The sequence below is a fragment of the Capricornis sumatraensis genome, chromosome 15, assembly GCF_032405125.1.
Source record: "Capricornis sumatraensis isolate serow.1 chromosome 15, serow.2, whole genome shotgun sequence".
NCBI lineage: Eukaryota > Metazoa > Chordata > Mammalia > Artiodactyla > Bovidae > Capricornis > Capricornis sumatraensis.
This window is the reverse complement of record NC_091083.1, coordinates 57,911,310-57,927,463: the sequence shown is the minus strand read 5'-3', so window position 1 is coordinate 57,927,463 and position 16,154 is coordinate 57,911,310. Positions and strand designations below refer to the sequence as shown.

The window sequence follows — 16,154 nt, the reverse complement described above, 5'->3', positions numbered from 1 at the left end:
TTTACATTAAAAAAAGAAAGCCCGGTTTCTGGCTTCCATGGAAAAATCAGAAGGTCTTGGTGAAGGGCAGCTGCAGGACGAGAGGGATGGAGTGGCCCCTCTGCAGGGGGCCCCACTCTCTGCTGCCTCTGGCGTCAGGCTGTGAGCCATTGTCAGCTCCTTGGGCAGAGGTGCCTCTACCCAGCACAACAGCTAATTTGTCATCCAGCCCTGGGGTGGGGGATGGCTTTGTAAGTGAAAGGGGGTGTTATTGGTGATGCTGCTGGGACAGACCCAGACAAGCCAGGACCTGTGGTCACCCCACTATCGGCCCTGGGAGTGACCCTGTGGGTCAGAATGGGGGTCCCAGGCACCTTGACTTACAAAATGGTCATAATATAGCCACAGATTCAGTCAGAACAAGGAAGGCTCTTTACTGCCCCACCTGGGGAAAACCATACAAATAAATACCGGTCCACGATGACTACAACGTGATCGGCCCCTCGGGGTGGCGTCCTGGTACAGTGCCCAGCCTGCCTATCTGTCCCTGGCTGTCCCTTGCTCCAAGGAGGGCCAGGTTTCCATGCTGTGTCTCTATCCATCGAACATGGGGAGTGGGCAGCCTGAGGGAGTCCGGGGAAGCCCTGTGTCTGGCAGCCCCCCCATCCCCCGCTGCTGCTGGCCTCAGTCATGTCACCTGTGATCTTGGTTTTACCGCAGGAAGGTGGGTTTTGTCCTGGTGCTACCACCTGTAAACATGATGATGGCAAGTGTTGACGACAGAATTCAAGTTGGGGCTGGGAGCCCTGGGTCAGCCAGAGCCTCGCACATCCCTTGAAGGTTCCTTGCTGCCCAGGGAGGGGGCTTAGCCCTCCCCCCATCCACACAGAAGGCTGTGGCCGCCGCGCTGAGGGACCCCCAGCACCTCCAGGTCCAGCTGGCTCCAGACTCTTCTGGCAGCAGGCCTGGCAGTCTGCTTTTGTGTTGGAGTAAAGAGGCAGTGAGGTGGGTCCATGGGGTGCCCAGGTACCTAGGCTAAGGCCAGTGCACACCAGGCCTCCTGGCGCAGGGCCCCGCCAAGGCCAGCCTGCTGGCCCAGGGCTGCAGAAGGCAAAGCAAAGTCCTCAGGCTCGAACTTGAACTCCAAGTGGCTGGGGGCCAGGGGGTCATCCACCTGTGCAGAGCCCTGCAGGGAGGACAGACCATGTGAGCCTTGGGAACAGCTGGCTGGCCCACCTGAGGGGTGGGAGCCCTTTGACAGGAGGGCTTCCTCAGCGCCTGGAATGGTGTGGGCACTCCTTGTGAGGGACAATGTGATAGCCTCGGAAGGGCTCTCAGTCAGCATCGGCCACAGGGGACCCCCCGGCTCCATCGGCCAGCTGTGTGTCCAGCCCCAAGTTTCCAGGAGGGGCCTGTGGGGGCTCTGACCTGGCCGAGATGCCAGGGTTCCTCCTGGAAGTGCCTGGGAAGCAGCTCTGCACTCCCCACTCACCCTGTCCTCCTTACCTGGGAGGTGACACTGGGCCCAGGGCATGAAGGGGACGCCAGGCTGGGCTTGGGCTTCAAAGTGGCTGCTGAAACCTCTGGGTCAGGGACAGAGGCTGGTGGGGAGGCTGTGGCGTGCCCTGCAGACCCTGGTGGGAGTGGGGGAAGATGGGGCATTTACGGACACTGTAGATCTGGTAACATGGGGTGGGTGTGGGGGTGGCCTCTCCCACCGGAGCCCCTGCCCCACGCCATGAACTCAGGCCACCCCACCCCCTTTCCCAGCCAGAACCATCCCAGGGCAGTGGCAGAGATTCATACTTCAGGAAGATGATGCTTGCACCAAACATGTGAATCTCTAATGGTGGAATGTGAGGCACCCAGAGTGATTCCACAGAACGTGGGCCCCATGGGAGGCCTCCCCCAGCCCTGGCCCCCGCACCTGAGGAGCCCTTGGTCTTGGCAATGTTCTTCGGCTTCCGTTTCCGTGTCTGGATGCTCTCTTTCTTCATTGCCAGGGGCCGCGGTACCTGGCAGGGCGGCAGGGGTGGATGGCTAGTCACTGTCTGAGGTCACCCCCGTGGTCTCTCGCATGGCCATCTGTCCGGATCTCAGCCCTGCAGAGCTGGTCACGGCTGCAGCCCTGTTTGGGGAGTTGCTACCTGCCCCCCAGGCTCAGTGCTTTCCTCCAGGCAGGGCGGGGTGAAGCCTGTCCCACCACAGCCTCTCAGGGCTGGGGGCTGTGGGGTCCAGAAGAGCCCTGGAGGTGTCTAGCCTCTGTCCCAGCTGAATGGCTACAGGGAAGCTGCAGTGAAGCTATGGTTTCTGAGAGGCTGTCTGTACCACCAGTCTAACAGTAACGTGTGTGCATGGTATGGGCAGTGGGGCCACATGCGTACAGGCGTGTATCCACTCAGCCCAGGCCCCGCCTGATCAACACCCTGCCCAGTTCCTCAGCCCCGTCTCAGGCCAGGGGGTCCACTTGTGCCGGCAGCCCCATGGCCCTGCTCACCCCGTGCAGCTTCATGTAGAGCCCGCAGGCGTTGCACACTGGCTCGCCGTCTGCGTTGCGCCGCCAGAGGGTGGTGGTGGTGGTGTGGCAGTTGGTGCAGCAGAGGCCAGCCCGGCGGGATGAGGACTGTGGATGGGAGGCTAGGTGAGTGCGGCAGGTGCAGCCGAGTGGGAGGATGGACACTGGGCTCAGGGCTGACCAGTTATGGGGTTGGGTATGCAAGGGGCTGGGTGAGAGGCCTTTGGGTGCTAAGGTCCTGAGGCTGCCCAGGATTCCTTGTGGGCAGGAGCTTTGACCTAGCTCCCAGGAGCCCTGGGACAGATCACTTTACCCTTCGGGGCCTCAGCTTCCCTATCAATAAAATTGGGACCTGCCTAGGTCCACTGTGGAGTCAGGATCTTATGAGGAGTGCAGGACACACAGGCTGCTGGGTTTCCATTGTGGCCTCTTTTTAACCAACGCTGGGCCTTCACTCTGTATTTCTGTGGTGGAACAGCACCCCTAGGGGCCACAGGGCCCCCTTGGGTCAGGCCCCAGACCGAACATTCAGGGGGCCTGCCTCCGAAGACCTGGGGCTCTGAGCACATGCTCGGCTCAACTGCTTGCACCAGACAGTGGGCAGTAGGCGTCCACACCTGCCCTTGCTGCTCACGCCTGGGAGGGAGAGTGGGGCCTGTCTGGAGACCCCCCACCAATCATTTCTAAGAAAACACAGACCTGGAAAAGCCTCCTCTCCTCCCTCCCCGGGTTGGGCAGCTGTCAGAGGCCCCAGGGAATCCACTCTGTTTAGTCTGAGCCCCGGCCTCCGATCTCCGGGGCAGGACTCTGCCTTGGGATCTGGGGCACAAGGGCCACAAGACAGGGAAGGGATGAGGCCTAGGAGGCTCCGGAGGGAGAGCAGGGCGGGAGCTCCTGGCCTGGCTGGGGAGACCCCACCCTCTGGCCGGTGGCCTCCAGGCCACAGCTGTGTGGGTCCTGATGTCCAGCCTGGCAGGCATCACCAGTGGTCTCCCCAGGGGCTTAGGGGTAGATCTGTGCCCTGGTTGGAGTGCAGAGAGCTGGTGGCTGGCCCGGGCCCAGCAGAAGTGGAAGGGCAGTGGTGGCCACAGCCCTGGGGCAGATGGTGGGACACGGCCCTGATATAGGAGCTCCAGCCCCCCAGTCAAGTGGGCCCCAGCCTGACACCACCCTGGAGAGCTGGCAACCATGTCCTGACCTTGTCTAGAGAGCAGCTGCTTTTACTGGACACTACTCGAGTCTCCCTCCTCCCTGCCCCGTTTCCTCCCTTCCATCTGCCTCTCAGTTGCAGAGAGCTATGCCCACATGGAGGCACGGCACCCTCCAGAGCCCACTGTCCCACAGGAGGCAGCATCTCTTCCCATCCCTGCTGCCCGCCCTGGTCCAGGATCTCCTGAGCCCCCAGTCCATTCATCTTCTTAAGGTGGGAGGAGGTCTTAGGACTTCCCCAAGGTTCCTAGATTGAACAAACAAACATGCAAACAGGATGCCTAGTTAGAACTGAATTTCAGATAAACAGTAAATATTTTCTGTAAGCACACTCTACGCAATATTTGGGACACATTTAAAATGCTATTTGTTTCTCGTGTGAAATTCACACCTAACCATGTATTTAGTAATTAGTCTGGTCACCGTGACCTACATTCCCGGGCTACATTATGGTCCCTTACTCTTGCTGTGCCTTCAGACCAGGAGGACCATGGCTTGAGGCCCCTCCCCTTCAAACCAGCTGGGACCCTCAGGGGCTCTTACCAACTTTTGCCCCCTTAGAGTTCACACTGCCATCCCACATTCCAAAAAAAAAAAAGTTAGCATCACTGAAACTCACGAGTCACAGGAGTGCTGTCTCCTGGGCTGTCTGGCCACTTCCTGCTAAAATCTTTCCTATAGGAACACTATCGCAAGGGCGTAAAGAGACCCACGTGAGGCCTTCATGCCAGCACTGTTTTCAACATCACACCACACAGCTGCACACATATGGGCACCACTGCAGACACACATGCCCCCACGTGTCCCCCAGAGTTGCCCATGCATCTAGGAAGCAGCAGAACTGCGCGCACCAACTCAGGTGGTGGTGGGGTGGAACCTTCCTCAGGTGGACCGAGTGTACGCAGGACACACCCTCAGGTGGGGTGAACCCACCACCTGGACCCTGAGGGTGCAGTGAAACCCAAAAGTCACGTTTGAACATTTCTCCAGTGAGCTTAGATTAAAATCCATAAGCTGGAAATCAGATTAAAATCAAGACAATGGGTAAAAAGAATGACCTTGACAAAATTCTCGGAAGCGCTTGCTGATTTATCTTTTTCCATCCCCTTGGTGCCTGCGTCTTACGGGGGGTGGGGAACTGAAGCTCAGACAACAAGTGGCCAGGGTGCGGGGGTGGTCCCGGGGTGGACAGAACCTCCTCCCGCAGCTGAACACACCCCGTGGCCGCAGCCCTGGGGCCATCTGCGGACACCCAGAGCCTCCCTCTGTCCTTCTGCACTCACGGCCTGGCCAGGCGACTAGGCCTGGCCACTCTCAGGGTCCCCTAATCACTGGGCCTCTCCAGGCTTCGTTTTCTTTTTCTCTTTCAGTCGGTTCTTTTTGAAAGAAGTGGAACTTCAAAGCCAGTGGCAGAGCTGGCCTAAGTGCCAGGTTCCACAAGGATCTAGGCATCCAGAGGAATGAGGGTAGGAGGCAGCTAGAGCTGGGTGGGGGGCTGGCAGAGATGGGGGCCTCTGGAGAGGATGTTGGGAAAGTAAAGGCTGCAGGTGGTGGTGCAGCAAAGACGTGGCCATTTCAAACAGGTCCTCCGCACGCTCTTGGCGGGGAGACCTGGGGACACTTAGCCTGATGGACGTGGGACACCCCCCCCCGCCACCCCGCACTTGGGGCTGCATGTGCCGGGGATACGAGGCTGTGCAGGAAGGCTCACTCAGAGCTGATGAGTGTCCCAAGGAAGCTGGGCTGTCCGTGGCACAGCCACGTCCTGGAGCTGGGCCAGAACCAGCCTTAGGCTCACAGGCCTGCAGTCCTCAGAGTTTGGCTTCTGGGCTCCAGTGTTCAGAGGTCAGGCCAGGCCGAGTGGCACTCGCAGAGACCCTGGCCACAGGCACACATCAGCAGAGCCACTGTGACAACCCGCTCTACTCGCCTTCACTGACCGAAGCCTCGGGTCAAATGTGTAAGCCCCACCCTGCGACCCAGGATACACACAGGAGGCAAACGGTAGAACAGCCAGGGGCTCTTGCTGGGAGGGGGCGATGCACACTTGTCATCGTCACATTCCTGCATTCTTGGTGACAAGCTTCTAGGACGTTTGGAATTATTTAAAGGAGGGTGAGACCAGCTCTTCCTGGAGAGAGCCCTCCTGGGCCATCACCTCTGCTCACACTCCAGCGAGAGTGAGACCCCAGAGTTGGGGCAAGCCTGGGGTGACCAGCCCAGCACCTCCGTGGCCAGGAGCACATGGGCTGGGCTCTGGCCTCAGGACTCTGAGAATCTTGGGGTTTTCACATGGAGCTTGGCCCTGCAAGGACCAGCCACCCGGTGAGCGGTGGAGCCACCCCGAGGGACAGGCAGGCACCCTGCAGCCAGTGAGAGGAGCCCCCCAGGAGCCTGCTCAGGGAGACACGGGGAGTAGTGGGGCCATGAGGATGCCCCGAACCTCAGCACCACTTGGCAAACACTTCCGGGCGTGTTTTACATTCAGGTCCATGTGGGCCTGGAGTCAGGGCAAGCAGGCTGCCCACCTTCCAGGCCCTGCGGCCTCAGGGAGATGAGCAGACATGCAGGGATTCCCCCACTCTAGATGGCACCCCAAAGCTAATTATTTCATGTCCCCAGACTTGGAAACTGAGGCTTCACCAGGCCAAGTGCCTGTCTGTCCTCAGCCCATCCATGGCACTGGCCACGGCTGTCCAATTTCCCTTTCTAGCAGGTAGTGGGCAGTTCCTGAATTTGGCTCTCAGGGGGCTAGACAAGAAGACTCAGGGCAGGGTCAGGAGGCTCAGCGTGAGTGGGGCATTGTGGGAGCTCGAGGCCATAGTCCTGGTCTGAGCCTGGGGTTGCCACTAGCTGGCTGCAAGTCCAGGGAAGCCCCTGGTGGTCACCTGGCTGTTGTGAAGGTAGATGCCTCAGCATGCAGATGGTGGCCTCTGCCTGCCCACCCCCAAGTTAGGAATTTTCTGCAGGGAGGTGAGCCCTGCGAGGGAAGAGGTGGAGAGGATGGCCCACTTCTCCTGTGTACTTGGCACCCGGTTCAGGGCTGGCCCCAGAAGAGAACAGGGAATCAGAGGAGGGAGGCAGCCTGGGTCACCACCCCTTAGGACCCTCTCCCTTGGCCTTAGTTTCCCCTTCCTGGAGGCCACAAGAGACATTTTCTGGGCTGTGGGCATGAATACAGGCAGAAACAACAGTGGGGGTGCTGTGAACTCTGAGGGCGACCCTCTCTGCAAGCGGCACCACACGGGTGCAGAGAGGTGGAGGACCCATGGAGCCTCCAAATCCAGGCCAGACCAGAGGAAGAGAAACAGCAGCTGCCCTCAAGCTGCTGAACGCCTCAGTCCTGCTCTCTGCCCACCCATTTTGGGGCCTCAGAGCGTCCAGCCCCCGTGCTGCCATGGCTGGGGGTTCACGTTTCCAGTAAAGGCCTGTGACTGACCGCCCACAGCTATGGCAGGACCATCCCACAGCATCTGCCATGGAAAGCCCTTCCATACTCCAGGGCTTGACACCAGAACAAGCCACCTATAGGGCTCCCCCAAGCCTTAGCCCGGACCCAGGAAGAAGCCCCTGCAACCCCCCGACTTTGGACAGATGGAATTACTGATGGAATTACTTGACCATCAAAGTTTGCCTGTGAAACGGCAGAGAACAAAGCAACTTGAAACCTTTGCAGGCAAAACTCGGGTGCCCAGTCCCCTACTCGCTAACCAGCCGTACAGCAGAGAGAAGCAAAAGTGAAAATGAGTTTTGCCCAGCGAACAACCACACACCTGGTCTGGACCCATCCCTGCAGTATCAGGGGCAGTGGTCAGTGTCCGTCCCCTGTAAGAATCCCTGTCAGCCCACAAAGCCAGCATCCAGCAGCCACTTTTCCCTCCAGTCCCATCTGGGGGTCAGGTCATCTTGCCTCTCTACCACCCCACCACCTGGCAGCCCAAAGTCCCCAGAGTCACACGGCTGAGTCCCCAGCCGGGACACAGTGATCCCGGCCCAGCAGGTTTAGTGTCGAGCTCAGGGCAGCCCAGCCCCTTGGGGGAGACCCCGCAGACCCTCTAGGGGAGTGGCCCCCAGCGCAGGGGGCCCGTGGCAGTGGACCAGGTGCTGTGATCCTGCCCGACCCTCCCCTCCCCTTCCCGGAGCTCCACTGGCTCCCAGGCTGTGATCGAGGAAGACCAGCCCGGCCACCCGCACTCACCAGGCGCTTCTGTGGCCGCACGAGGGGCCGGTTGACACCGTTCATCTTGTGGTAGAGGCCGCAGGCGTTGCATAGGTAGTGGCCGGTGCCGTCGCGGCGCCAAAGCGGCGTGGACAGGGCCCCGCAGTTGACGCACTCGCGCCCCTCGCCCGGGAACTCCTCCAGGAGCTCAGCCGCTGCGGGAGCAAGGCGGGAGGCCGCTGGACAAGGCTCGGGCCCTTCCTGGGAGCCGCCGAGCCGCCGCATTCGCACCACCTTTTCTTTTCCTTCCCCTTTGTGCCTTTATTTTGCTAATTTACGTCGTCTAACTTTTTTTTTTTAAGTTTAAATTCACACACAGTGATGTTTGTGCCAGATTTAAGTCTCTCGTCAGGGCTGCTTTATAAGGTTGGGGGAGAGTTAATAAACGCAACCCTGGGTAGGGCAACAGGGAACTAACTGCCCTACTCGGAACAGGGTCCAGCATCGCTAATTTTGACCACTGGGGAGGCAGGAGCGTCTGCACTGGCAGAAGACCCTCGCGGGTCGATCGGAGGGGCAGTCAGGGATCGCGGGATCCTACAGGGACCGTGGTGCCTTCACTGTCAGCTTTCGTGGTCTCGGCACAGTCTTCCCACTTGAGCAGCACACACGGCCAGAGCGGTGAGGCCTCCAGGCCCCTCCAGACCTGGCCGGGCGCTGGCGACACTTGGGCGGCTGGATCGGGTGGGGGCGGGGCGGGGATCAATCATCGCCTGGCCGGGGGTGGGCGCCTGGCGTGCGGCGCCTAGGCGGCCGGGTCAAGTGGATCCCGCTTCCTGCGCCGCTGCTGCCGAGGAGCTGAGGAGGAGTGTAGGCTAAAAGACCGGAGTAGCAAAAAAAAAGGAATGGCCCTTGGTTTGGGGGGAGTGGGGGTGAGAAAGTGTCCGTGGCACCCACTACTCAGAAGGGGGGTGGGGAGCAATTCTCAGCTTTACAGGTCTGGAATCCGATCACTCAAATTTAGATCCCAGAGAGGGACTGGGACTGGGTCTCAAATTAGAATATGTATACATTTTAAAACAGAGACGAATATGGTGGTTTACTTAAACGAGAATTTTGAGCTTTAAAAAAAAAAAGTCATTTCCCAAACTTTTCATAAAAACCGTTTAAGACATAGGCTCTAAATGGTATAATCCCAGAATACTGGGTTTGGATGAACGAAAAGCGAAAACACAGATGATATGTGTATAAAGGATCTCAAGACCGGGTTTTCATCTTGGTGTGGGTGAGGCGCAGCCGCGGGGTTCCACCCAGGCTTACACGTCCCCCGGGGTCCCCCAAGCTGGTGTCCCACCTGGCTGAGAAAGCCCTGACTCTGGAGACGGGGACATTTCGCAGGGTGCGGGTTTGCACATGTATGGCCAGCACCCAGGACCCTGGTCACTGGAGCCAGTTCCCAGTCCCGCACTCACCGAAGGTGGCTCTGCGGCCAGGGAGGCCAGCCGGGAGACCCTGTAAGCTGTGCAGGACGCTGCCGTCCAGGGGTCCAGAAGTCCAGGACGGGGCCACTTCGGTGCTCATGTAGGCGGGGTAGGCTGTGGGGTACGAGGAGCTCACGGGCCTCCCGAGCGTTGCTGGGTACTGCTCCCGAGCCAGCATCGCGCCCTGAAAGGCGCCGTTGTCCCGGGTCCCTGTGCCACCTCCGGGCCCCGGGGAACTGTGCGCAAAGGGGAAGGCAGTGGTCCCCGGCGGCGGAGCGGCTGGTGGGTGGGGGCTGCCGGAGCCAAACGCTGACGAGTCTGCCGCGGCCGCCTGCGCCCAGCCGGGGTGCGCGGTGATTGTGGGAGCCTGCGGGCCGGGTTCGCACGCCGGCAGGTAGGGCAACATGGAGGGGACCCGCGCGGGCGGCACAAACACCGGGGAGCCGGCGCCCGGCGTGTGCAAAAAGGCGCCCGAGTCCGCGTAGGCGGTCTGACCGGGGCTCGGGGCCAGCGCCAGGCTCTGGTACATCTTCCTTGGCGCGGCCTTGACCTGTAGACGAGAGGGACAGGCGTCCAGGTCACGACTACTGTGCCCCACAGGTGCTGTCGCTCGGGCCGCGCTTCTGGATCCCCAGCTTGGAGGTTCCTGGGGCGGGAACCCGCGGGGACAGGATGGCAGGGGGCAGGGGCGGCTCTAGCGGCCCGTAGGGGATCCGGGCGCAGCCACAACGCGGAGCTCACCTCTTTCACAGCCGGGACTTCCGAGGTTCACAGGTGGGCTCAGTGGGAGCAGAGAAGGAGAAACCGGGCGGGGCGGGGCGGGGCGGGGGGGGTCCGCAGGGCGCAGGCTTTGGGCTCTGGGAGAAGGAGCCCGGCTGGGTAGGGGCGAGCGGCCGGGTCCGGCTGCGGTACTTGGCCTCTGGTCGTGAGGATCCGAAGGCGCGAGGGCGCGGCGGGCGGCTAGTTGCAGACTGGAAGCCGGGGTCCTTGCGGTTTCGCGAATCCCGGCTCCTCCGCCGCCCCTTCGGCACAGCTCCGCCCGGACCTGGCCCGCTCCCGCCGCGCCGCCCCTTCCCTCCCGGGGGCCCTCCCCTCCCTCCCCGCGGGGTCAGAGCCAGGGCTGCGGCCTCGGTGCCACGTGACCGAAGCAGGCCGGGCGCTCGGGACTCCGCTCGAAAGCCGACCGGACGCACACGGCACTGGGCAGCCAGCGCTGAGTCCTTGCCAACGCGGGCCACACGAACCCGCCAGGTGCTTTGCGCCGCCGACCCGGAGGAGCTCCGACGCCGAGACTTCTCTAAATGTTAGGGCTTTTGAAGCCCTCCCTCTTGATGGGTGTTAACGGCGGGCTGCCGCTAAGGCTGGATTAGTGTATGGGGCTGCGGTGGATGACTCTGTGACCCTGGCTGTGCAGCGATCATGGATATGGTGGTGCGGACTCCTCATTACGCCCTTTGTCTGGGGCCCTTAGCAGGGATCCTGCTCCCAAAGCGACAGCCCAGCCCAGCTCCGTTCCCCTGAACTCAGATCCTGTTCCCTGGCCACTGCACCCACGAAGTCCAGCGGGAGTCCAGCAGCTTCCTCAGTGACCAAGCAGGGCCACTGTCCCCTCTCATTCCCTGCTGGGGACGCAGGTCGGGCGGGCAGCCTCCATATGGAGATACTTCCATTCCCCAAGGTCCCTGCATAACTCCTTGCCTCCACCCCGGGGTGGGGGTGGGAGGACTTTCACTTTGTGGGGAATTCTTAGTCTCCTCAAGGCACTGGAAATGTGGGAAGGGTGGGAGGCCACTCGGGTCTGGAGGTGGCCCCTGGCACTCCCTGGGTGAGGCTGAAGGTGCCAGCACCCTGGTGAAAGTGGCCTCCGAGCAGCTTCGCTGACTGATGACCCAGCCTCCCCACCAGGCCGTACTTTCCAGCCACCTTACAGCAGGCGCTGGACCACCAGCCCTGCGAGCAGGGCTCACTGGAGGGCCCTTAGCTGCTGCACTTGGGGCAATGAATGTTTTTCGTTTGCAGAAATGGGCCATCACCTCCACCATTGGTCAGGGTGCTCTCCACCTGTGGAGGGGTGGGCACTCCTAGCCCTCTACTCCTGCACAAGACTAGAATTTGGGGTGCACATCGGGTCACCTACGCCCCTGGAAGATGGCAAGCAAGGGCTCCACTCTCACCTGGGCGGGGGACCCCATGGAAGGTTCCCCACAGGAACCTCTGGATTCTTCAAAAGCCTACGTATGTGCCATTGGGAGGGGGCTTAGGGGTCTTCATTATCCCCTTTACTCTCTGCTCCCAGTGCTTCCCCCACACTCACCCACAGCAGTCTCCGCCTCCTCTCCCACCCTCAGGGCCCCTGGGTCCACACCACCCCAGCGGGCTCCCCTAGTACCCACTCCCCTAGCGCTTCCGCCTGTCCGAACAGAACCCTCCTCACCCTACCCCCTGCAGACCCCGCCAGTGGATCTCATCTTTCTCTCTTCCGCAGTGGGCGGGGCAGGAGAAGGGGCGGGGATCCTGGAAGCTCACCGTCCCAAGGCCCCAGGGCTCGCGAATGCGCATCTCCCTGGGAAGGTTCACCAGCGGCCGGGCGCTGAGCCCGCAGCACTGCGAAGCCAGTAGAGCCTGCGCTGTCTCTGTGGCCCTCAGTGCCTGCCCCTCACACTGGCTTGGGGAGGAGCTAGTGTGACTGGGTCCTTTGGTGTCTCCCTGGGACTCGCACTCAGCTGGCACCACACGGAGGCCGAGGGGGTGTCAGGTGAGGGGAGCAGAGGGCTGGAGCCCCATGGTCTCAGCAGCAGCAGAGGAGGCTGTGGAGCTGGGTGCTGGGTCCAGAGATCAGAGCTACCGGGGTGGGTGAGGGAGACACAGGAAGAATTTCTACCCCGAAGTCAGTCTTGATTACCCCTCCCTGCGCGCCCTCTAGGCTTCCCACCCTGGGAACCTAACCAGAGTCAACCTGGGGTCTGGGGGAGTGGGGGCTATCTCTCAACCCTGGAGATAAGAGAGTTGGCTTGTTAACCCCCTGGTGACCAGGCAGAGCCGAAATCCTCGATTCCAGGTCTGACAGGGGCTGCGTGAGGGGCCTTAGGCAAAGTGAGGACCAGGGCCTGAGTGGCTGGGGGGTTGGGTCCTGGGGTGGGACAGGCCCTCTCAGCCAGTTGGGTTCTGGGGGTCATTTGCACAGCAGCTGCTTCTTCCCAGCCCAGAGCTTGGGAATCCCTCACTTAGACACATGCATCAGAAAGGAAAACAGACCTCCTGGGGAAAAAAGGAGGGAGCGGGGCCTCTAGGCCAGCCCCCAAGAGGGACCTAGGCCTCTCCTTGGGTACCTCAGGGCCACCCCTTGGGTAGTGCCCAGGAGCCAGCTCCTTAGGGCACAGCTAGCTGTCTGGTCACCTGCCAGAGCTCTATCCCCAAACCCAGCCTCCCAGGGTCTGCCCTTCCTACAGGTGGGGGCTCAGGGAAGGAGGCCCGGGCTGGCTGGGTGGGGCCTGGGGTGGGGACAGGCTGGGAGGTCAGAGGCGTTCTGTGTCCTCCCCCAGGTATTCAGATAAGCCCCATGCCCCCTCCCTCCTGGGTGGGAAAAGCCAGTTCAAAGTCAGCCCCACCCCTGCCTTCTGCACTCTGAGGCCCCTCTTCCCTGACCTCGGGTGTCTGCTGACTCCTCCTGCCCCTTGGGGAGAATGAGGTGGGGTCCAGGTGGAGGGTTCCAGGGCCTCTCGAACCCCAACAGGAACTTCAAAACTCAGCATGGTGAGGGAGGTTGGGGCGGGGCCTCTCCAGAGGTACAATGGGGAGGGGCTGGGGGGCCACGTGGGTGTACAAGTCATTGTGGACACATAGGTTCGTGCACCTCTCCTGCAGGGAGGGCCGAGCTCCGGAGCCCAGGGCCACCTTGGGCTGCCTGCCCTCCTGCGGGAGCTCAGAGCTGGAGCCAGGGGCAGCAACTGCAGGGGGGAGGGCCCCCAAGCTCCGGTTGCTTTGGCACCGCTGTCACTAAGGTTTTCTGAGGGTCTCCCACACACCTGACTGGGCCGGGAGCGTCTGTGTTTTGACTCCTTTAAGGCTCATGGCTGCCTGGTGAGTGGGGGTGATTCCTGTGAGCTGTCACGCCATGTCATAGATGAGAACCAGGGCCAGGCCTGGCGGGGGCCAAAGGTTGGAACCCCACTCCAGGGCACTCTTGGGCCTGCCCTGCTCTGTCTGCTGCCTCTCCTCTGCCCTTGCTGTCTGCCTGCTCCTTTGGCCACTGCCCCCAACCCTAGTCCATGACTGGCTCTGCCAGATCCTGCATTTCTAGGTCCTCAGCCCTTAGAGGGTCCATGTGGTTGGGTGGGGGTGTCATCACTCGCCCTGTCCTCAGGCTTAGCGAAGGGAGACCCCGGCCTTACACACAACTTGCCCTGTGGATGACCCAGCTGGGCCTTGAGGTGGCTGCCGAGAAAAGGGGAGCAGAAAATGGAAACAGAGCTCATGGGCGCTGTGTCATTTTTGTAACCCAGTCTGGTCTTGCAGGTTCTCCTGGCTAGGTCACCAGACGACCCTCGTGAGAGTGAGGGGTCCTCCGGAGAGGGACTCAGGGAGCTTGTTCTGGGGGGTCATCTCCCCATCTGTTGTTGGGAGCAAGCCTGAGATGGCAAATGTGTCACATGGTGGGCTGTTCAGCTTCCAGGCCCTGGAGTCCCCACAGAGGGAGGGCATGGAGCCACAGTGCAGGCCCATGGTCAGAGAGACAGCCGGCCGGTGGACCCCTGGGAGGGGGGTGATGCAGGGGTCTCTGCCCCCCACCCTGCCTGGGCTCCAGTGAGGATGGATGTGTGGACAGAAGGCTGGTGCAGGCAGCCCCCTCCCGTCTGTTACCTGTAAATTACTTCACCTGAGTGACATCATGCTGGGGGCTGGTAACCAGGCTGTGCCTGGTCATAAAACAGCCTGACATGGTGATGGATGGCTGCACATCAGATCTGCTGGCCCGACCTTGAACAAGGTCATGCAGGTCTCTGGCCTTCCATGGCAGCGGGTCCCTGACTTGAACGAGGTTGTGACCCTCAGGCCCTCCATGGCGGCGGGTCCCTGACTTGAAGAATGAAAAGCAGAGGCTGCTATGGGATTGATGCCTGGCTGTCACCTGGTGCACGTGACTCCCTGGCCTTTGACAGCCCTACCAGCAGCAGGCTTCTCCCTTGTCCTTCCTGGGATCTCATTTTGGCCCCAGGGGCTCAGGATTCAGGATGGTTGTTTATCTCCCACCTCCTCAAAGGGTTTACACCCTCTGCTGAGCAGGACAGCCAACAGGCCCCTCCATATCCTGCTGGACGGCTTCACAGACATTGCAGATGCATAGGGAGCTGCAACCACACGTTAGAAGTTAGAAGCAGCCCAGGTGGTTGGGGGTCTCAGGAAACTAACCTGCGACTCTGTCTCAGGGGTCACCCTGGGTGAAGGGACGGGTCCCCCACTGGGGTCGTCTGTCCCCCATGCCCTCCCCAGAGACACCCGTTCCTGTTATGCCTTCCTAGAAGTGCACGGAGCTCATACAAGGAAACATGTGTGCAGCACCTGCACACACGTGTGCACACATATACACACACATGCTGGAGTGCCCACCCAAACACACACACACATGAGTGTGCACTAGTGACATGCATGTGCTTGCACATGGACACATAGACACCTGCACACACAGGCACACGTATGTGCCCACCCATGCTGGCATATTTCCTTCTTCATAGACACAAAACCTTTCAGGGAAACCTCAGAAGATCAAACACCCAGAAGACCTAGGGTGACTCAGAAAGCACCTCACCTGCCTCCCCCCAGCTCCCAACTCTCCCTTTTCATTTCCAAATTGATGTCTGCTGGTGGGGCTCGGAAAATTCACAAGTGGGATCCACTCTTGCAGGTGATGAAGCCGATTGTCTTCATTTCCCACTGAGCCATCATTTCCCCAGTATGGAGCTGCTGTTCGGCTGCTTGTGGAGAAGACCTCGGCACTGAAGAAGCTTGTGAGTGATGGTGACTGAGGGCCTGGGCACCTCCCCGTCCTGCTGCCAGCCTAGAGGGGGACGGCCCATCTAGGGGGCTCCCTGGGAAGAGGGTGGGGGTGTGATTTCCCGGAGCCCCTGCCTCCCACCCTCACCTGCATCCCTGATGCCACCTATCTCTGAGCTCTCCCCAATCTCCCCATTCCATCCTAGCTGAAACTCTGCAAGACAGTGAGGTGCTGATGCCAGAACTTTCCTCTGGGGAGAAGGAGGTGTGCGTATCACAGTGACATGGGGGTGTGTGTGAGGGAGAGCACAGAGCCTTTCCAGGGTCAGCCACCACCCCTCACCCCAGGCCCAGGCTTCACAGAGAGGGGGTTCAATATTACTGCTCCTCCTGCCCCTCCCTGGGGAGCAACTGACTGCCACACTTGGGGGCTGGGGAGGCACCACCTCCAGGGCTCTGTCCCAGCTCCCTCCCTCCCTGGTTCCCATGGGCAGGGGCTCAGCCCTCTCCCCTCCTGGCCCTGCCTTCACCCTGCCCCGTGACATCAGCAAAGATGCAGGAACATCCCCTTGATGGGAAGACTGGGGTGGGTGGAGAGAAAATCACAGGTTGGATGTTGAACCAAGGTCACAGAAGCCCTTGGGGTCCCAGTGAGGAGGTTTCATGGAGGCTGGGGGGCCCCAGACAGGAGACACAGTGAAGGTGGCCAGGGTTAGCAAATAGAAACACTGGCCCCCTAGTTAAACGTGGATATCAGATCAGCAACGTTTTGAGTCAGGGTCTTGTGCAGTGTCCTGGACACACGTATACTTAGGGTGTG

The 16,154-nt window shown here is 60.7% G+C and overlaps 1 protein-coding gene across 1 annotated transcript; it reads right to left on the bottom strand.

The window, feature by feature from the left end:
• Positions 1-1,009: 1,009 nt before the first annotated feature.
• Positions 1,010-9,872, bottom strand: GATA5 (GATA binding protein 5). Its single transcript, XM_068987780.1, has 6 exons — positions 9,335-9,872; positions 7,902-8,077; positions 2,477-2,602; positions 1,907-1,994; positions 1,486-1,613; positions 1,010-1,165 (listed from the first exon to the last, which is right to left on the bottom strand). The coding sequence occupies exons 1-6, from the start codon at positions 9,870-9,872 to the stop codon at positions 1,010-1,012; spliced, it is 1,212 nt and encodes a 403-aa protein (XP_068843881.1).
• Positions 9,873-16,154: the final 6,282 nt, after the last annotated feature.

Excerpts from the sequence above, each read along its gene's own strand:
- GATA5 (XM_068987780.1), bottom strand. The coding sequence starts at position 9,872 with ATGTACCAGAGCCTGGCGCTGGCCCCGAGCCCCGGTCAGACCGCCTAC. Across the intron at positions 2,603-7,901 it reads TGCGGCCACAGAAGCGCCTG|TCCTCATCCCGCCGGGCTGG; the intron begins GTGAGTGCGGGT and ends TCCCATCCACAG. Across the intron at positions 1,995-2,476 it reads TCTACATGAAGCTGCACGGG|GTACCGCGGCCCCTGGCAAT; the intron begins GTGAGCAGGGCC and ends CCGCCCTGCCAG.